Source organism: Myodes glareolus, chromosome 5 (genome assembly GCF_982192425.1).
Source record: "Myodes glareolus chromosome 5, mMyoGla1.1, whole genome shotgun sequence".
Lineage (NCBI taxonomy): Eukaryota > Metazoa > Chordata > Mammalia > Rodentia > Cricetidae > Myodes > Myodes glareolus.
The window spans coordinates 60,036,722-60,058,903 of NC_142030.1; the positions used below are offsets into that span (position 1 = coordinate 60,036,722).

General features: G+C 42.8%; 1 protein-coding gene across 1 annotated transcript in view; it reads right to left on the reverse strand.

Moving 5' to 3' along the window:
- F5 (coagulation factor V) overlaps positions 1-22,182 on the reverse strand; it is a 79,200-nt gene that overhangs the window by 8,602 nt on the left and 48,416 nt on the right. Inside the window, exons 12-21 of the mRNA XM_087906337.1 lie at positions 20,519-20,731; positions 16,728-19,197; positions 12,320-12,494; positions 11,043-11,279; positions 8,297-8,504; positions 4,978-5,157; positions 2,673-2,789; positions 1,865-1,936; positions 761-864; positions 176-331 (exon numbers count right to left, since the gene is read on the reverse strand). Of these exons, the coding sequence (XP_087762463.1) occupies positions 176-331; positions 761-864; positions 1,865-1,936; positions 2,673-2,789; positions 4,978-5,157; positions 8,297-8,504; positions 11,043-11,279; positions 12,320-12,494; positions 16,728-19,197; positions 20,519-20,731 (3,932 nt within the window). The remainder of the gene's footprint in view (positions 1-175; positions 332-760; positions 865-1,864; positions 1,937-2,672; positions 2,790-4,977; positions 5,158-8,296; positions 8,505-11,042; positions 11,280-12,319; positions 12,495-16,727; positions 19,198-20,518; positions 20,732-22,182) is intronic.

The following is a 22,182-nucleotide window of genomic DNA, read 5'->3' on the forward strand; positions in this document are numbered from 1 at the left end:
AGTAGCTCCATGTGCCCTTTTAATTGTAAATACAGACTTATATTGCCATTTTTTACTTCCCAGGACCCTTAGAAAACCATTCACATTTCAGTCGTCCCGATGTACCCGTAAAGGATACGGCTACGGAAGCCCCAGAGTGAGTCTTAAGATTTAGCCCGAAAACACGTGCACAAACCATGACGTTCTTTGTGCTGTTCCCCCTGAAGATCTGCCAGTTGGTTTGGTCGGAGCTGTACGCCACGTGGAATTCGGTGATATAGCAGGACTTTAGGTAGTGTTTCGCACCCTGGGTTTGTATCCCTGTGACTACAACTTCCTTCTGCATGTCCACCTGCAATACAGACCAGTCAGTAAACAGCAACATTCTCATTAGTGAGTCATAGCTTGCCACAGCTCACGCTGTAATTGTCTTTCTTTAGCACTGGACAATGCCCAAGGTCTTAGTGAGCTCAGTAAAACGGTGAGGCCAGGGTAGGGTCCATAAGTTGAGCAAAGCCCATCTGGACTTGAGTGTCAGCTGAGGCGCTGCCTAGAAGAGCTCTACTGTGGGAAAGTGGTTGTCACCTTTGTCTGAGTTTTTCTTTCTTAGGTTGAAAATCACTAGACACACCTCCCTGAGCTGACAGGAGGAAGCGAAGAGCTGAGAACGGTACCTGCCACCCCTTACTGCTTTTTCCTTTAACGCCACTGTAAGAACCTACTGACCCATCACCATTTTTGTCACAATAGCGGTCAATATCGTCAGGTTAGTAAGACATACCTGGAGCCAAGACTTAAAGGCAAAGTCTAAAGCAGATTTCTCTAAACTCCAAGCGTTATATGAGCCACCATTGTTCAATCGTGCTAGTTTGGGCTCCCAATAACCTAAATTCATAAACAGAAAAAAAAAGGTATTGTGAATTTATTTGTTTTTTGAGGGGAGGTCTTGTTATATAGCCTAGGCTAGACTCAAGCTCACCGTATTTCTGCCTCAGCCATGTACTACCATGTCTAGCTTGACGTGTTGTTTCTTTTTTTTTTTATTTTAATAGAAAATTACCAGTTTCTCAAGTAAGTTTGGCCCAGCAGAGAAGCAGATCCTCGGAGGATCTGTGCTGTAGCTAGGAGACAGGCTGGTGGCACCGGCACAGGCTGCCAAGCCAGTCCTGAGTGATGAACCCTTGGCTTTAGGCCATGTTTAGTCAGCTGTAAGCCGTCCTCCACCCTTCCTTGCGCATAGGTCGTGTTTGTGTTTTCTCAGCCATGTTGATATGACTACTGCTGAATGTATCTACTGAACAGGAAGACTCGGGAGGAATCCGTGGCATCTCATGATGTTCTTCATGGTGGCCTCTAGATCTCAGGAAGGGATTTGAGACAGAATGAATAAATCTAAGAGACGTTTTGTTCATGGCATTTCTTGACTGGATGAATGGCTAGCTTAAGTATCAGGACCGCCTTTCCTGATCAATAAAACACAGTGGATCTGGCTGGAGATTACGTGTGAGAGCTAGTCTAGGCAAGATAAATGGAGTTTGGGAAATGATCACAATGTCGTAAGACTAAGCTATTTACTTCCTGCCAAATCCCTGCAGAGCTGTGGGCTGCTGAGGTAGAGTTATCAGCAATGCTGGGTTCTTGGTGTTTCCTAGAGAAGGCCCTTTGGGGAATAGAAATGCTAAATGTATGAATCTGATTTTAGCTTCTGCTCTATTTCTTTCTCTAGCAGAGGAGAGCTACAGATGGAGGTGTTTCGTTGAAGCTGTGGCAGGCACAAGCCTAGAGAGAGGAGCTGACAATGGTCAGGTTGTCACGCCTGGCTCTATGAACTGGATTCTGCACAGTGTAGGCATCCCCAGCCACAGGTTATGGTGTTGCAACTTACTCAGATGTCCTGAGGCCTTGATCTGTGAATCAGATATGACACCCGTGCTCAGTCCCATTGGCATCTTACACTCTGTGAAAAACAAAGCACAAAAAAATCAATTTTTTTTAGAAAAAAATACATATAATAAGTAAAACCTCCATGGCTAGAGATTGTTTTCTCTTATCTTTCACGATAGTGACATTAATATGCCTGATTAGAAAGTGATAAGCACTCAGCAAGACTGTGGTGTTTATCAAAATTGTGAACGCCACATGAGAAAATACCTGGAGTCTGAAAAATATTTTTAAGCTGATTTCTGTCTGGTTCAATTTTTAAGGCAAAGTCTTGACATTAAGCACTATTATTCCTAAGTCTGCCCTGTGTTCTTGGCCTGGGGATTACAAGGGAGGAACTACCAGCTAGTGGGTACCTGGATAAGAGCACAGTGCTTGGTTGTCAGCAGGTGATTAACAAGACTTGATAGCGAATGGATGGATAATCTGCATCTTCCTGCAGAATCCTGGTTTCTCTTTTGGCTCTACTCTAGGAGCTTAAAGATTTTCTTACGTATATTTTCCCATTGGTCAAAATTTCTGCGGAAGTAAGCTTTCTATTGTTTTCCCCAGTCATGAAATACTTGACCTATTTGTTAGGGTTTTATAGATAAATTGTTATGTTCTTAATAGCCAGGGGAAAAAAACCAGCCCATTTCATCATTGTCACAACAGACTGATGAGAATCAGATATTTGCAAGAATCAGATAACTGGGAACTGGAAGCATTCTATTATTAGGCACCTCATCAGCAAATGTCCACACGGGCAATACCTTTGTCTATGATGAGAAAGGGTGTTTGCATGCCCGCTATCTGGTTTTCTCCAATCTCTGTGTCCAGCAACCACCAGCCAGGCTTTGAGGCCTTCATTTCAAGAGTTTTAAATGAACCTAAAATAGGGAGTGAAAGAGAAAATTTTAAGCTTAGTGATTATCAGATTAATGTTGTGGTGGAGCTCTCTAAGAATCTTAAAGTCACAAGAAGCTGCAGAGGAGAATTTAAAAGTGATTCTTCTCTCTTGAGACCAGATAAAAATTGATTTGGTGAAAGCTACGACACCAACATCCACAAATTACCAAAACTAAGGGTAGAGGAGCTACTCAGTCAGGAAAAAAGGCTCACCTAGAATTCTTAAAGCTCTGAACTTGACCAAGAACCCTGTACACTGGGCGTCCCAGTGCTTGCCTCTAACCATCGGGCTCAAAAAGAGAAGGCAGGGGGAGTAAGGAGTTCAAGGCCATCGGTCACTGCCTGGGACCATTTCACGAGACTATTTAAAGCAAACAAACCACCAAGCAGCTAAACAACAAAAGAGAAATTACCAAAAGTAAGTCACCCAGACATAAAAACCCTGCCAGCCCTCCTTAAAAAGTTTTCACCCATCTAAACTCACTGTTAGGAACTGACCCATATACAGTCTGAATACACAGTTTCAAGTTTCAAAATGAGCTTGAATGACTTATCACTCGGCATTATAGCTATAGATTGTGTTTTCCTTTTCAATATGTAAGGAATAAAAATATCCTGTCCTTACAGTCTTAAATTCTCTTGAAAGTATACATACATGAATAAAAAAATGTACAAAAATTGTTTCAGAAAATTGGAAAGAAAGCCTAAAACTTCTGTTTATTTGTGTTGACACATAATGTCCACTCTCTTCCACTTGATCCTATATTTGAATTTTATTTACTACAATTTATGACCATGTCCCAGATTGTAAGTAAAAATTAACAGTTGATGGCTATTTGTCTCTAACTCAGGGAATCAGATCTCTCATGTTCCTTCTGAAATCTGTTATTTTGGTTTGGAAATGTATGCGGGATGCTAAGCTTCACTTCTCAGGCCATACTGCATCTTATGCAATGAACCACTCGCTTGCTGACACTTGGTGAAAAAATGGGGTGAATTTGGCCTGGTCCATCTTGTCTCTAAAGTTAAACAAAAGAGTTGTTTTTTTTTTTTTTTTTAGAACTCTAAGGGAGTGGCATTCAGAACCAAACAAGAAGACATTTCTCCCTCTATTTAGTAAAATAGACCCGTCTGGACTTCCGTGTTCGTATATGAGACCAATTCACACAATGGCTTTCACACCTGACTCCTGTGAAGGGATTGCCTTTCATTAGTTCTTTAGACAGTATGTACGGGAGGGCAGCTGCCTAGAAGGGACCCAGAATCCTCGGTCTTCTCTTCCACGGTCTATACCTTTCCAAAGTCTCCGAGAGTGAAAATCTCAGTCGGTATTCATCTTAACCAGAGTCCTGGGTTCTTCAGTGGCATCTCGCCCTCATAACCCTGCCCACTAACAGATTTCTCTTCAAACAACTCAGAGACATGCCAAAAATTTTCCCTTATGGTTCCTGTTTGTTTAGATCTACGTTAATCATCGTGTTTTCACATGAACAACTCCAAATGCCTCTGTTAGCTTTTACAATCATGCAAAGGATCTTGCTCTCCAGAGTCACAAATTTGTTCAAGATTACGATTCCCAGAATCGCTTACTCAGGAAGGTTAGGCTGAAGGTTTCAGAAGTGGAGTTCAAGAACCCTGAAGAGCACAGTTTGAGTTACTAATCAACCTCCCAATAGCAATAGTTTCTTTTTTGTGCCTTGGTGGCTTATTTATAATGTACTGAGATCTGATTCTCATGACACACAGACGCCCAAGAGAAACTGCGTGAGACACAGAATCTGTGGAGATCCAAAGGTCACAAGTCTGTCTTATGTGGTGCCTACACACAGCTCAGGAGATCTGGATATCCACACCTGTCCTCTCCTGGTCTAACCTGCAGCTCCTGGCATCTGATGGTTCAGTCCTCTGGTATAGCCTGCTGCTTCCTGCTTCCGATAGCTCTGTCCTCTCCTCGTCTAACCTGCAGTGCCCTGCTTCTGATGGCTCTGCCCTCTCCTCGTCTAACAAGCTCTATTTGTGCTGGATGTATAGAGACAAAGCTTTGCCTTGGCACCTAGAGCAGACTCTTCCCTTAAACAGTAGATGTACAAGGAGACCAAGAGAGGAAGTTACAGGCGCCCTGTCCTGCTATTTCTCAGCAGGGACCTCTTCCATTGCCCAGATCTTTACCGGGTAGAAGGGGCCAGACCCCTAACTGGTGCTGTTTGGTGCTATTATCCAGCAGGATCTGGCCATGAAAGTGAACCACGTGAATGTCTTGGGAGTCGCCCATGTTCAGCAGGTGGAGCCTCACCCACTCTTGCTCGTACATTATCAGGCCAGGCAGATTGTAGATCATCCCATTAATGGCTGAAAGGAGAGAGAGCTGCAATCAATCAAAAACTTGTATGCACAAGGAGGAGTCGGGTAAGCCACCCACTCCCCACCCTTCTTCCTCATTACTGGGCATTCCTAGGCCTACCCAGGTTTAGAAAGAGCCCTTGGCAGTTTCATAGAACCAATGCGAGGCTGAATGAGGACTTCTGAATTTTTAGGCTACTCCACAACCATCTACAGAAGTGTGGGTTGGCTCCATTTTGGAACGGTTTTTCTCTTTCCCTCAGATTTTGTCCCTCTCCTGCTTAAGACTTTGCCCATTCGCCTTTCACATGGATCTTATAAATGCCCCCTTGATGCAGAAAGATGAAAGGAGCAGATAATGCTGGCCCCTAGGGTGAGAGTAAGTTAACAGGAGCAGTGTGTCATGTTTCCTTGGTGTGGCTCCTCAGCTCACCTTCAGGTGTGAGTCTAAGATCGCCACGCTGTATCTACCTTCCCTTTAGTGAAATCGGTGGATTTTTTGTTTTAGGTGAAGTCTTGTTATACACCCAAGGCCAGCCTGGAACTCTCTCTTTAACTCAAGGTGATCTTGAACTCAATCAAGGTCTTCTTGTCTTATCCTTGGGCACAATACCATACCACTGTGTGTGTGTGTCTGTATGTCTGTATGTGTCTGTGTGTTTAAAGCTCCTAATAACTTTAATCACCTAAAAACATAACACACATGTGCGCGTGTGCGCGTGTGCACAGACACACACACACACACACACACACACACATTAATTATAAAGCTTGGTGCTACCAAACACTTAACTGGAACAGAAGCAAGGGAAGAATTCTCTTCTCCTTCAAAGGATTGCTGTAGGATTTCAGAAACCAACCAAAGACACTTTTGGAGGGGGAGGGGTTGCAATTATTCTGGCACTTGTCGAATCATATTGAGTACAGGAATGCCTGCCTACATACTTGAGCACCAGCTCTCACCCCCGTGCTTCAGTTCCTGTTCAAGAATTCGATGTCGTAAGAGTGAAGGGCAGCGGGAGTGGTCACTACATCAGCATCGCTCAGTGGCTGCACCAGGATACGGGAGAGAGGACTTTCAACAGAGATGCTCCATGGACATTTGGTAGATGGAGATGGATAAGAGGACTTGTTCATTTGTTCACTCTCTCATTTGTATCCTGAGCATGTGCTACAAAAGCCAGGCACTGAGCTGGGGCCTGGGGGACTCCAGAGTTCTGCTGGTCACATACCCCGATAAATATTACATGTTGGAATCACTAACTGTCCAAGAATTAGGAATGTGTTTCAGACTGAAGCTAGAATAAACATTGCTGGCTTTTGGAGGAAACCAGACAGCATTTTCTGGATGATGCTCCTCAAGCAAAGGGCATAATCAAGAGACAGCACATCTTATTCTTCAGCCTGTGGGGTCTTACTAGGCTGAGGGGGCTCCTAAAGGGGATACTTATTGCTCATTCAAGCCAACTTCAGGACTGGAACACCTAGAGACGGAAGAGGGAATAGAAGGGCAGAGCAGGGAAGGGAAGGGCAAGGAAGGGAAAGACAGGGAAGGGGAGGGGAGAGGAGGAAAGAAAAGAAAAGGAAAGGGGAAGGGAGGAGAGAAAAGGGGAAGAGAGGGAAGGGAGGGGAAGGAGGCATTTCTATTTGCAATCTGTTTAGCAGCTGTCTGAATCAACTGTACTCTAACTGAAGTTTTTTATATTTGAATTTTTAAAAATCTTTAAAGGTTTTTATGAAAAGCAGATTCCACCACTAGTTGGTAAGATTCTAGAACAAAATGTAAATCATTGTTTGCCTACTTGTGCCTCAAAGTATTTACAGGTGACATCATTGAACATCTAGAAGTAAGGCCATGTCTATAAGAAGTGTGCCTTGTGCACACCAATGATAGAGGAAATATAAATCTACCTGACCTGGATGGCTGGCTAGAGGTGCCATCTAATAGCATGCTATAAAAATATTTTAAAGTATATTGTTCATTTATTTGTTATTTTTTCTTTCAGACAAGGTCTCAGTGTGTAATTCAGCCCTCCTACCTCAGCCTTCAGTGCTGTGATTTTAGGCCTGTGCACCTTTCTCCTCCCTTAGTATTCTGACAGACTCGTTTCCAAAAGCACAGGTTCTCACTAATCAGAAATTTCAGAACACTGGCCTTCATTTTCAAACTTCATTTCCAAAACAGGCCTGAGTTGTATCTCATTTATTTTTAAATTTATCTTCACCTTGTGTGTGCACATGTGTATGTGTGTGCACATGTGCTCGTGTGTGCACACGTACGCACATTCGCGCACGCACACACACACACACACACACACACACACACACCTATGATATTAATGTGGAAGTCAGAGGACACCTTGTGGGAATCTGTTTTTTCCTTACATCATGCAGGTTCGGGAGATGGTTCTTGGGTTTGGAAGCAATCCCTTTTACTTTCTGAACTATCTTACCACTTATGAGTCTTTATTTTCTTCTGATTTCTAACTGCTGTTGTTTTGGCGGGGCACTAAACTATTCATCCTGCCTTTTTCTAAGACTGGTTTTTAATTAATTTGCCATTTTACAGGCCACATTCCTCAAGGGACTTCTGAACAGAGACACTTTCCCCCGCATCATCTCCTAAGGGCAGGCTGTCTTGCCTGTATCCTGTTGCCTGGATGCTTAGCTTCCTAGTTCCTTAAATTCTCATGCCACCTGATATCGATGCTGCCTGCAGAGGCCAAGAGGTGGGGCTGTTATAGCCACTCAAATTTCGGAAGAGACACAGGGATGACCATTTCTTAGTGTAAATACTAATTGTTTTAGACTGCAAGAAACAGGATCATTAGTATCTTAAAGAGTAGAGTAATACCATGCCCACACCTATGTATGTCACCATCTGGAGGACAGTGCCCATTGTCTTGTTGGTTAGTTTTATGTTGTCTGGCAGCAGCCAGTGGGATGCTGTCCTGAAGTCTCTCTGTGTTCTTTAGCAGGGTTTCTTATGGGCCAGATCCTCTCTCTAGGGTGCTGAAGAGCCAGGCTTAATTGATGCTCCTGGCTCCTCAAGAACACCTAAGGTCTAATCTTGTGCAGACCTAAAGGCAGGAATCATTGTGACCTTGTGAGGTTTAATCAGAACAGATCAAAGTCAGAGGAAAAATACCGTAAAACTTGTGGGAATTTTTCACTTCTGGAGAATTGATTCTCCATGACCTTTTGGACTTTTCATAGTACCAACTCTTTTTTTCATCAAACGCCATGAAGAGCAAGAAAAATTCCCTCCTGTCCATAGGCAGATTGCTTTCCCCGTGAAGTGTTCCTTTCCGGCAGATCAGAAGGGGGCCAATCAAACCTGAGTGGATGTCTTTCTCCTGGAAGACAAGACAAGCAAAATGCAAACGCTTGCCATTCACTGGAATAGTCTTATTTTCTCTTCTGAACAATTACAGTTCTTACACAAAAAGAAATCTCGTCTAAGAGGCTCCAAACTTGAAGATCAGTAATGAAGAAGTCTGGGCTGTTATCCTTTATCTGAATAATAACATGAAAATCGACAACCAAACGGACACCATTTATTGAGTGTCCATGCTGTATTAAAGGCTTTGCCTGCAGTATCTTATTTAATCCTGACAAGAGTCCCAAATGGCAAGTGGAAGTACATTCATTGAACGCATGCCTACTAACCTCCCCACCCCCCCTTCCTTCTACCACTCTCTGTTTTGGTTTTGGGAACGGAATTGATTTCCATCTCCAGCCTCTTTCTGATCTTTTCAAAGACAAGTTCTCACTAAATTGTGCAGCCCATCCTTGAATACACTCCGAGACAATCCCCAGCTTCCCAAGTTGCTGGATTACGGAGCTTCACCACCACACACACTTCCTATCTTATTTCTTAATTTTAGAACCTGAGGTTAAAGAGGAGCAAATCGTTTTCCTAGTGCCCCTGTAGTGACAGATGGGCATTTACATCTAAGCCAAGAAGCGTCGTGTTCAGGGAGGGGTAGGTGTCAATGGTAGGTTATCTGCAAGCACATAGGACACCTTGGGTTTGATGCTGAATATTGAAAAAAAAAACACTGAACAACATCAACAAAGAAGTAAGAAACTACCTGAGAAATGGGTCTCTCTCTCTCTCTCTCTCTCTCTCTCTCTCTCTCTCTCTCTCTCTCTCTCTTTCTGTCTCCACTAAAAAACACATGTGTATTTACTACCTGAAGCCTACTGTTTTGAACAACGCATATATTGTGGAATGAAACATGAAGGGTCTTTGAATTTTCAGTAAACGGCATATAAAAGGTTCAAAAAGAATTTTGTGAGCCAAAGCCTTTTTCTGTACCCAGAGGGCCAGCTGGGTGGGTGTGGGGCACAGTAGGGAACTGCATCCTCCATGGTAGGGTGGCACAAGGGCTGGGTGACCAGGTCTTGTTCCCCTCACCCTTGCCCATGAGTCTAACTCAACCTGTTCTATGCTATTGCCTGGGTGTCTAGTCCCCAAGCGGTGCAGGTAAGCAAATACAAGGCACCCACATAGCAGCCCTGGATATTCCATATCCGGATGTCTTTTCCTGGGACCACTACCAGTGTTCAAGAGGTTCCAGATGGCCAGAGACAGCATGGAATGTTCTGTAGCACTGAGTTCAGGAGGTTCCCCAGGGACCCCTCTTCTCTTGTGATGGGATCTGTTAACCTCATTACTTGAGAGGCCTTTCACATGAACTAGGTCTGTGGTGGCCTCCACCCCCTACCTGCTTCCAAAATGTATAGGGAATCTCTGGCATCCCCGATTGTAGTAGAAATCAGCCTAAACCACTTGTTCAGGGACAAAGCACAACGCCAGGAAATTATCTAGAAACCTTGGTCTAGCAAAAACCTGTCTTTGAGGGCAATTCTGAAGCCAAGCTGCCCTTTGCCTGGTGGAGGGCTGGGAGAGGGCTTTGGGTTTTGCTGGCTGTGAACCTGGGCAGAGTCCCCAGCCACCTGTGTTTGGGAGTCTCACTGTGCAAAGGTCTCTCTCTCTCTAACGGTCAAGGGCAAAGAAGACAGTGAGTGTTCGGTGTGCCTGCATGGACGCTGGTTTCCTTCTGCCTTTCCTGGGCACCGAAGGCCAACCAAGAAGACAGGAGGTGGGCACAGCTTGTCCTGATCGACACAGTTGCTAGTTTGCCCAGAGAAACTAATTGTTTCTACCTTCCTGTAGGAGCTGGATGGGATGGAATGTGCCTGGATTATTCCTTCAGGAACACTGCAGCCTCCTCCCTGTGTCCTTGTTTAACTTAGAACAGAACTGACTTCTTATGGCATTGTTCTTTATTAGCAAAGGCAACGTATTAAGTAACAAACTGATTATCCTCTTGGCCTAAGTAGAGCAGGGAAAGCATTTCCTAAGTTGATGAGAATTACTGACCAGGTCTCTTCCTCATGAGGGCACCAGATCTCACCTCAGATGGCTGTGAGTCACCATGTGGTTGCTGGGAATTGAACTCAGACCTTTGGAAGAGCAGGCAGTGCTCTTAACTGCTGAGCCATCTCTCAGGCCCTGACTTAAGAATAAACTACTGTTAAATTGCAAACTATCATGGTTCTCTGGGAGCACGCTCAGACTTATGTAATTCCCAGGATGTCCATTGAATGAACACTTTCTCTGTGCTACATCTAATGAACTGTGTGGAGTATCTCTGGTTATGACAGCCACACCGTGAATGGCAGCTCTGTCATAAGTCCCATGAAAAGCATGGAAGCCTTTTTTTTTTTTTCAGACCAGGCTGGCCTCACAGAGATCTGCCTATCTCTCCCCCCACCGAGTGCCAGGAACAAAGGTGTGTACCACCACCGCCCAGTCTGTAGGAGGCGCTTAAAAAAAACAGAACTGTGGCTTTGGATGAGGGGAGAGATCAGAATTCGAAACCTACCACATTCACTGCAGAGTAGTAGGCCCAAGCCCGGCAGGCAGAGCCAGTGTTCTCTGGTCCGGAGCGTTCGATGGCATGCCACACATATGTATAACTGCTGTTGGGCTGGACAGCATTGTCTTCCTGAAACCATTCAGGAGAGTCATCTTCATAAGTCTTCCCCTCGGAGGACTTTTCATAGAAAAGTCCATGGGCATGAAGAGAGTATGGTCTGGATGCTAAATTTTTAAAGCGAACCTAGAAGAAAAAAAAAAGAAAGAGTGAGGCACAAATGTCTTAACATAGCAAACCAAAACTTGTCAGCACTAAAGGATGTGACTGGCAGTCACGATATCAGAACTAAGGTGTACTGGGAACTTATGACTGCAGATTAATTTTTGCATACTACTTGATTTAACGCAAGACCCAAAGCGAGGGAGTCAAGCAACCATTGGTGAAATCATGGGCTAAAAGAAGTGTTTCCTCCGTTGGGCTGTTATCAGAGCAACAGGAAGCTGACTAACCCAGACTTCATTGCCTTCCATTGACTGATTAATTGGTGTTGCTGTGTCGGAGTTCAAGGCCAGGACTTTGCAGATCACAGACTAAGTGGTTACCCTTTACCTACGGAGCCATCTCCTCACCCGCGTGTTTCTTTTGTAAAGGGACAAATGGTCATTGACAAATTGGCAGCTCCCCTCACAGGTCAAAGTTTATGTTTCTGGACATAGATGTGGGGCAGTTTTTCTTGTGTTTTGTCTGCTTATTGTTGTTGCTTTGTTTTTGTCTGATATATGAGAGTTTAGGAAAGATGGGGAGATGAACTCTGTTATAAAAGCAAGTTATTGTCTGGGGAGCGGATACAGGGTTTTAAAAGCAATCAATGACTAAGGCTGGTAAAATGCTTAAGAAACTGGCTCACTCTTCTAGGGCAGAGAGACATCTTCACTTTCCAGTTTCTTTTCATTTGGTTTCATATTGTCTTAGGAAAACGCTGGGATATATTTATAAATTACTGTGCTTGCTGTCACTGCTTCTGCCATGGAACACAGCTGAGTCACTTTTATGTTAGCTCAACACAGCCTGGCTTCAGCTAGAAACGCCAGTGCTGACTCTTCTAGATTAAACAATTTTCAAGGTTAAAACATCTAAGATCTTTTCTCATCTCAAAAATTGCCAAATAGCCAAGCAGTCTCTGGGGGCGGGAAGTGGCAGTTATTTGTCAGTTCCAAGAAACAAATCAGCTTTGGTGCTTGTGGCGAATCCCTGAAGAATCAGAGGGCTCGAGGATGGCTTACTTGGATCACGTCACCCACTTCAGCTCTGATAACAGGACCCAGAATCCCAAGATGCTCCTCATATTCCCCCCGAGGATCACGTCTGGTGAAAGTACTGTCCAGGTATTTTCTGAACACAACCTTCTTGTATGTGGTGTCCTTTGGAGCGGCATCGGAGTCGTCACTGTCCACTTCACTGAAACGACAGCAATAGCATTCATTAAAAAAAAGAAGAAGAAATTAAGGACTGTTGGGGAAATCTGGGACAGATGGCTCAGCAGTTAGGAGTGCTGGTTGCTCTTGCAGAGGACCTACGTTTGGTTCCCAGCACCCACTGTGGGCAGCTCATAACCACTAGTAACCCCAGCTCTAGGGGATACTCTGGCCTTTGAGGATGCCAGGCACACACACAGTTCACATACATTCAGGCACTCGGTACCTACACAGAAAATAAAAATAAAAAATTAAAAGGAATTAGGAAATAATCTGTTTGGTAACTAGCATAGAATATTTAAAAACCACTTCATGTATAAGTTAGTGAATATATATAGATGAAAGCACAGGCGACTGTGTATGTTTTAGTTTCCAGCTCAAATATAATTTCTTAGGTAAGACTTCCTAGGATCTCTTGGACTAGGTCAAGTATAATTTATATATATATATATATGTATTTATATATAAAATATATAAATATTGTTTGTTTATATAATTTATATATTTATGTTGTATATTAAATATATAAGTACAATAAATATATATGTATGACTTTATTATAGTCTACACAGTAGATTTCTATAGTAGTCCTAAAGTATTTCTACAGGATATATAACAAATTATGTGAGACCTGAGAGATCTATTAATATCTCAGTCTGCCACTAAGGAGTAAGTCTTATGAGGCCATGTATTCTGCTCAGCCAGCTCATGATGTGTTCTCCAATTCTCTTTTCTTTTCTTTTCTTTCTCTCTCTGTCCTTCCTTCCTTCCTTCCTTCCTTCCTTCCTTCCTTCCTTCCTTCCTTCCTTCCTTTTTGTTTGTTTTTCAAGGCAATGTTTCTCTGTAGCTTTAAACCTGACCTGGAACTAGCTCTTGTAGACCAGGCTGGCCTCAAACTCACAAAGATCCTCCTGCCTCTCCCTCCTGGGATTAAAGGTGTGTGCCACCACTGTCTAGTTGCATTCTCCAATTCTTAGCGTGTTATTTGGCATATAGTAGGCACTTAATATGCTTTTGTCAAGCACATAAATTAATAAACAAATATAACAATACAGTAACAGATATTTTAAGACCAAAGTCAGACAAGATCATTCAATGGGTAAGTACCAGAGCTGGAGCTGCCAGATGATGATCAGTTGAGTTAGAAGGTCACCCTCATGAAAGGGATCAGGTAGACACATTTCTTTTACCCTGAGTGGCTGTTCTTGGCTTTGATTTTGCTAAATCATATTACCCCTAAGCTTTTAGACACTGGTCTGAGCAAAGATTTTGATGATAGGACTCTCAAAATCAGGTAACAAATCACAAGTGGACAGACAGAATTCCATTCATGCAATATCAGACTGAAGTGACATGTGACAAAGAGAATTAAGAAACAACTTATGTGATGGGAGAACACATATTGCATCATATACATAAGCATGTATCTGATAAGGAATCAATATCTAAAATATATAAGGAACTTAATTACTAGCAAAATATTGATTAATAACAGGCAAAGAACACACATATACATTATTAGTAATAATTAGTAAACAAACAAAATAATATTGCAACATAAATTTTTATATATATATAATATCTAAATTCTTGATATATTATCAAAAGAAGACTTGGAAATTTCAAACAAGTACATAAAATGCTACTATTAATGATCAAAATGAAAATCCCAAGGATACCACTTTTGATCTGTCAAGATGATGATTATGGGAACAGGAGATAAGTGTTAAGCATATGGAGAAAAAGAAGCCTTTTAAAATTGAAAAAAATGTGAATCTAAATTATGACACACTATTAAAAACAGGACAGAGCTTGCTCAAAAAATCAACAATACAGTTACAACATAACTTGCAGTCTCATTTCTCTCTCTCTTTCCCTTTTTTTGAGATGAAGTCTCACTGTGTGGCACTAGCTAGCCTACAAGTTACTACATTATGTAAACCAGGCTGGTCTTGACCTCACAGAGATCTGCCCACTTCTGCTTCCCAAGTGCAGGGATTAAAATGTGTCACCATGCCTGCCTGGAAATCACATTTTTGGCCACAGAATTGAAGGTGAAATTTGTACATTAAAGAAACAGCTGATTTATAACAGTATTATTTATAACAGCCCAAAGTATAATCAACCTAAGAGTCTATTAAAGGATTAATGAATAAAGAAAATCACACACACACACACACACACACACACACACACACACACACACACACAGGAACACAATATAGCCTTTACAAGGAAGAAAAATTTGCCATGTTACTAAATGAAAAGAGCCAAGTACGGAAAGACAAAAACTCACAGGAGCAGAGTGGTTACCAAGGACTTTGAGGGAAGCCGACTGGGAAGGTGTTGGTCAAAAGGTAGAATATTTCATTTAGAGAACAAATGTAACTTCAGGAGACCTACTATAGAGCATGGCAACTATAATCAGTCATTGTGTAGTATAGCCTTGAAAATGGCGAAAGTAAGTGCTAAGATTTCTCTATGAGAAAATAAGTGTATGAGGCATGTATTCATTAGCTTGGGATACTTCCATGGGTACTGAAACCCCTCATATTTGGCAGCATCAATTTACACCAACAGCAAAAACAACAACAAAACTTGTGAATGTCATGTGAAATCCCACGGAGCAATAGAAGGAATGGTTAGATTGTGTAATAATGAGGAGGTATCTCTGGAGAATTCTGTTTAGTAGTTTAAAAAAAAAAGCCAATCCCCTAAGATCACTTGTTGCATGACACAGTGGTCATGAAATGACAAAATGGCAGATATAGAGATCTGCAAGGCTAAGGTGGAGTACGGTGGGAGGGAGGTAGATGGGTGGTATGAGGCATGAGTGTGTGTGTGTGTGTGTGTGTGTGTGTGTAGATGGCAATGTTCTCTCTCATGACAGCAGCAAGGTCTATATACTTTTTTTTTTGTAGTATAGTATACTTTTCTAAGAGACTACCACTGGGGTGACCCAGTAAAGCATATAAGGAATATTGTGTAATTTCTCACAAGAGAGTGTGACTCCACAATTATCCCAAAATAAAAAGCTTAATAAAAATATAAATCCAACACATTAGTTCCCACAGATCTTATCAACTAAGCAAGAGGCCAAAAGATATCAAATTATCTTACAGATTTAAATCTCTGAACTTGATGGAAATAAGCCATCCTTCAAACCCATAATAGCGATTGTATCTCCAAAGTCATCAACGGAGAAACTTATTCTGCCTTCCCTCCTGTCTTTCTTTCCTGCTGATCCCATCTACCCAAACGGCCTCCCGGAACACATGAGCAGGCAAAACAACTCTGCCAGCCGTAAGAGCCAGTTTCAGGCCTGAGAGGCAAGAGTTTGGCGGAACTGGCTCCCACTCTTTCTACTCTGTGTAAACACTGCAATCCTGTTTTTCCAAAGCTCATCTTAGAAATACTCAGATAACTAGTTTATTCCCATGCAGTGATGGGCACTGCATTTAAGTGAGAAACCACAGGGGACAGCATCTTAAAGAAGCATTCTAAAGAAAATGCTAGGCACTGGATGAACAGTCCGAGGTGGATCAGTCTCGATGCACATCGTGTTTGTGTACTATAATCATACTTTTATGATATGAGTGTGGCAGCCTTGATTAACCACTACAGGCTGTTTATTGCATACAGTCACCAGATCTATCCTGACCAATCTGTAGTTGAGTAATGATTCTTGCCCTGTTCTTCTGTTTTCATTCCAGAACAGTGTGGCTTTCCATCCCTTAGTGATACTGAATTGAAAAGGATATTAAAATTAAAAGAGTAAGTGGATCTCTCAGAAACTGTTGTTAACAAGTAGATGCAAATGGAGATTTCTACATTAAAATCTGGGTTGGAAGCCAACCTCACTTGAGCCGTTTCGGTCAGCAGATAGCTACGCATAGGTAAATGTGTGTATTGGGATAAGGAAAGGGGACAGGAGCATGTGTGGTAAGTGGATATGAGAAAGGAGGGGAGACTGATTTAACCACAACACACCATAGACTTCCTCAGTACTGGCTCTTATTTGCCTGAGTGTCATCTAAAGGGTAGAGGGTGCTAATATTGGAAATGACAAAGGAAATATCACAGGTCCAGTTGACATAGGAGACTTAGACAATAGAAAGCACAGTTTGTTCAAAATCACCTCCCAGGAACTGCTGTAGGTGATTTTCATGGCAGTGGTAGGAAAAATGCGAATATAAAGAGAGAAAACTAGCCAAACCTTTGAGAAAATTTTGAATAATCCCAGGATATTTCTTCAGCAGCAATAAAATAGTATTGCTTGTTTCCACGATGGCCACGGAGGTACCATGCTGCAATAGTATCTGGATTTCTGGAGGAGTTGGTATCTGTCCTGGTGTCTGTTTTGTAGGGATCATTATAGCTTACATAATAATCTTCAGTATAATCATCGTCAATGCTTTCTAGCTCCTCATTTGAAATGATTTCAACATCATCTCCATCAACTCTACTGAGACCTACTACAACAAGAGGATTCAGTTCCGTTGACTTGGAAGTGTTATTGAGTTGTGGCGATGTTGAAGGAGATGGTGTGTGAACGAGATCTGGATGGAGAAGCGTTTGGTTCAGTTCTGGAAGGGGTAAAGACTGACCAGAATCTGAAGGGTCGGATGCTCGACCAGGATCTGCAGAGGCTGTTTCGTGTCTGTGGTTAAGAGGGGGGCTTGTCTGGATAAGGTCTGGTGAGAGGGTCACCTGACTGAGGTCTGAGGATAGGATGATTTCGTCAAAATCTGGAGAGAGGGTCACCTGACTGAAGTCTGAAGACTGGGGCATCTGGTCCAAATCCTGGGAAAGGACTGGCTCATCAAATTCTGGAGGGAGAGGCAAGAGGCTAAGTTCGTGGGGGGAGGCTTTCTGGTTGTCATCTGGAGAAAAGGGTACCTGACCCGGATCTGGGAAGAAGGGCGTCTGGTAGTCATCAGGATAAAGGGGCACCTGACCCAGGTCTGGGGAGGAGGTCTTCTGTTTGTCATCTGGAGAAAGAGGCACCTGACTGAGGTCTCGGGAGGAGATCTTCTGGTTGTCATCTGGAGAAAGGGTCATCTGGCCCAGGTCTGGAGAAATAATTATCTGATCTAATTCTGGAGAGATGGTAAAGAGGCTTGGGTATGAGGAGGGACTTGTTTGGCCATCTTCTGAAGACAGAGACTTTTGACTTTGGTCTGGAAAGAAAGATGTTTGACCAATGTCTTCAGGGTAAGATTCATGGCTTAGGTCATAATCAAGTCCCTGGCTGGGCTCTGGAAGAGAGGATCTAGGACGTGGATCTGTGGTAGAGTATGTTTGATCAGGATCCTGGGTAGGAAATATTGGAGATTGTTCCTCTGGGGGCAATGACTGATACACATCTAAAGCAGAGCTCATCTGTCCCGTGCCATGTGGTGGGACCTGATTACGGTCAGGAAGTGACCTGTCAACACTCGTCGAAGGGGAGGTCTGATTCAGGTCTACGGGAAGAGCTGTTTCATTGGACTTGTGGGATAACAGTGATTGATTAAGTCTCTGGTCTAAAAATGTGGGCTGGGCATCTCCTCTTAGTGGGTGAAAGCCTCTTGGAGATAGAAGACTGTGGATTGCCCTCTTCTTATCCTTTCTCTTCTTTCGTGTCTTGATGAACTGCCCTTTATTAAAGTCTCTGTTCGCTTCCTCCTGTCTTACTTGTGGAGATTTACGTCTAATTCCAGAAAACATTGGGAGGTCACGTGACTTTCCTGTTGTTTTTATAGTGGAGGTGCTATTGTCCCAAGCCCCTAAGATGTTCTGATTCTGAGGGCCATTGGGCAGCTTATTAACTGCTGTGTCTTCACCATTTGCTGGTATTATTTCATAACTACTTTTTTCAGAAGCCAAATACCATTCCCTATCCAAAAATTTGGATGTGTTCATTTGTTTTAAGAGGAACAAATCAGTAGGAATTTCCTCGCTGGACCTCACTCTGGCGTTAGTATTCTTTGGGTTTGAATGCCTCCTAGTTTTTTGGGTTGGTACTTTCATCTGGGGGAGCCTATATTTCATCAGGTGGGCTCTTTCTAACTTGGCTTTTTTATGCTTAGCATGTCCTTGGTTCCTTGATCCTTTTGCACCAAGGGGAAGTAGGTGAACCACTGTGATGTCTGACTGTGAATCTTCCACATCATGTTCATAATATGAGCTGGAATGGTGTTCTGTGGGAGAGTTGAGAACTGAGTTCTCACCCAAGCTAGTGAGGTCCTCCGGGACAGTACCAGTCATGGTGTCTCCTGAGCCAGGAAGGGTTTCTTGAGATTCTTTGAGGTTGTGACTGGTGCTCCCACTAAGGTTTCCTGGAGAAGATTTTGAGTCATTTACTTTGTCTGTGCTTGGGAATATGAACTCCGAGCTGGTCTCTAGAGCGAGAGCAGTAAGATTGAGTTCATCTTCCTCCTGATTCCATGATGCATTTCTGAATGATCTAATTCCTAGTGATGAAGCCAGTGTATACTGGTAATAATCATCTTCACTCTCGGGGTCAAACTCGTCTTCTGAAGAGTCATGAATTTTCCGAGTTGACATGGTTGTAGGTGCAAAAGGTTCATAAATCTCATACGAGTCTTCATCATCATCATTCCGGATACATTTAACATCCCTGAATCTCAGTCTTAGATTTTTGTGTCTTGGATTGGAATTCATGGTAGTTAACATCCACGTTCCTTCATAGGAGAGACAGAGAAGGAAAGGTTGAAAGCTCAGGAAAAGTTACAAAAACACCAGAATCTGCTGGGAAAACAATTTCTAGTGAATTTTAACCAGAGGGACCATGTGTGAGCTATGGACCATGCTAGACTATGAATTGTGAGTTACTGAGCCACAGTGACATAGAGAGGAAAACCAAGAATAGGATGCTTAGGAATTTTTTAAAATGTAGCTTGACATTGCTTTGGTATCGATCCACAGGGTCACTGTGCTTATATATTTAACAGAAATTAGCTTTAAACTATTGATCTATGGAGATTAAGAAGAAAAAGAGACTTTCAGTTTGGATTGTTCAAGAATTGTTGCTTTAGAATACACCAAGACAAGGGGAAACCAGTGGCAAAACAGACCTCGAAAGTCATTACCATCTGCTTAATTGTGCATTTTGTCTGAGGCTTGGAATTTGAGAGATGATGGTGAGGTTGTTTTCCCACAAAGAAAGGGGGTTTAGGTATTTCTAGGAAATAACGTATGTGTCATTTTGAAAGTGAATTACTGAGACACTAAGGATGACCTGGGACAGCACCAACACGACCACTTGTTGAGCGCTGGGCACTTGGAGGAGCTTTCAACTAGGAGCTGAAACAACTCTGGACAGTGCTCTCAAGCTTTTCAGAGGGAGACTTAAGGCTTAGTGAGGGCAAGTAACCATCTAAAGCTGCAAAACATTGAGCGGCAGAGCAGGATTTGAACTTGGGTCTTACACAACAATGTTGTCCCTGAGGCAGCCTCCAGGGTTCAACTAATGGTTGCTCACCTGAGGGTGGGGTAAATGGAGCTGGGTAGACAGTTCAGCTAGCACAAGGACCTGAGTTTGATTCCCAGCATCCATGTTAAAAAAAAAAAAAGTCAGGGCTAGTAGCCCAAGTTTGTAATTCCATCTCTGGGGAAGTGGATATAGGTGGGTCCTTGGGGTCCACTGGACAGCTACGATGGCCTATTTGGCAAATTCCATGCCACTGTTTCATAAAAAGGTCGACGACACTCGAGGACTGACACCAAAGGATGCTTTCGTGGCTAATCCCTTTCTTCTGCTTCTTCACGGGTACATCTGTCTTTCTGCCATCATGTATCTTTGCTGCCTGGGTGTTTCAGAGATGTGCAAATGGAATTGGCATGAAACATTTCCTAACTATAAACCATGAGAAGCAGGGTGAGGCAAGCCCGCAAGGGTCCTGGAGACACACCAGGACTTGTGGTCATTTGGATAGCTCAGTAGACCTTTCTCCACCTGAGAGCCGATCAGTTTTCCCTCCAAATACCTAGACTCTTACTCACCAACATTATCCATTGTGACGGTCACGGATTCACCGCTCATGGGGAACAGGGTCAGTGTGTCCTCGTGTTTCTTCCCGTAGACGAATGAGTGTCCGGTGAAGTGGACGGTCAAAATGTTATCATCAATTCCCACACTGCAGAAGTGCCACCGGACAGTGTCATCAAAGCAGAATCCTAGAGTGGATATGCTCTCAGGCACGTAGCCGTTGAGAGCTGAAAGAGTAAAATCTGTCAAATGCCAGGCCTGTACAACACAAGGACCCATAATCACAGCCCAGACAAATGCCCCTATACTCATTTGGCTGCATTCAGGCAGTGGTTATTGAAAGGGAGCTTTGAGGGCTAATGTGTGAGCAGGTCACAGTCAGCTTCCCAAGACATGGCCGATGCTCCTGACTTAGTTGAGGCTGAAAAATCAGATAAAGCCTCTCACTCACATTGGTTTAGTATGCATCCATCAAGCGAATATAAAACGTTACTTTATGCTCTACTGTACATATATTCTTGTACTTGATTTAGATTGTCCAAGATGAGCCTACTGGGAAGACAAGTCTATATAGAAGAACTTTATCTTCTTGGGCATCATAGTTGTGAGTAAGAATGAATGTCACAAAACAAGGAGCTTACGGAACACATTTGTTGTTGAGAACTGTTACCTGTAACCTAAGGTTAACCGACGGTTAATCTAATAGTTTCCATTCAAGCACTGAGTTCATGTATTTTAATTATCTTTAAAGGAACACCACTTTCGGCAACATCTTTATTTACATATGTACTGCGCATGGTAATCCAATCAAGATATGGTTTATTGGAGGGCACAACCAGTACACCGAGGTCACCACTGTGACCACACTCCTAAAAAAACAAATATAAGTGACTATGTACCAAATATATGTTGAGTTGCTGAAAGTGTGTGTTATTAGTTTCTACATCATTGCAGATGCTTTTCTAAATGGGCTAATACTATGGGCACTGGCCGCAAGAGGCTGTGAGCAGGTATATTCCATCGACGTGTGCTTTAAGATCAAATATACACTGTACTGCGAAGACAGTCATAAAGCATATCCCATTTATTTCTATTACTTTTAAAAATTATATATCTTTACATCATGAGAGCCTATCTCAAAACAACAAAAAGACCGTATCTGGAATATGCTGAGCTAAGTAAAGATTATTCTAATGAATTTTACTCATTTCTCTTTACTTTCCAGTTTACCAGGAAATTTCATGTAAATGACTCACCTGTAATTTTTTGGGGCAGCACTGGTCTAGAGCTATAGGTTTAGAGCTTTCACAGACTCTGAGCTGTAGGTTTAGAGCTATGACAAACCCTGAGCTATAGGTCTAGAGCTATCACAGACCGGAACTGTAGGTCTAGAGCTATAGGTCTACAGCTATCACAGACCCTGAGCTGTAGGTCTAGGGTTATCACAGACCCAAGCTATAGGTTTAGAGCTTCATAGACCCTGAGCTATAGGTTTAGAGCTATCACAGACTCTAAGCTATAGGTCTAGAGCTATCACAGAGCCATTACTGGAAGGAAATTATATGAAGTCAGCTTAATGTGGAACTTGTCAGTCCTGAAACTACATGAACAGACTCTGGGAAGCCACCTGCATAGAGGTGGTTATTCATTAGAAAAGGTAATGGAGGTGGCTTTTTAT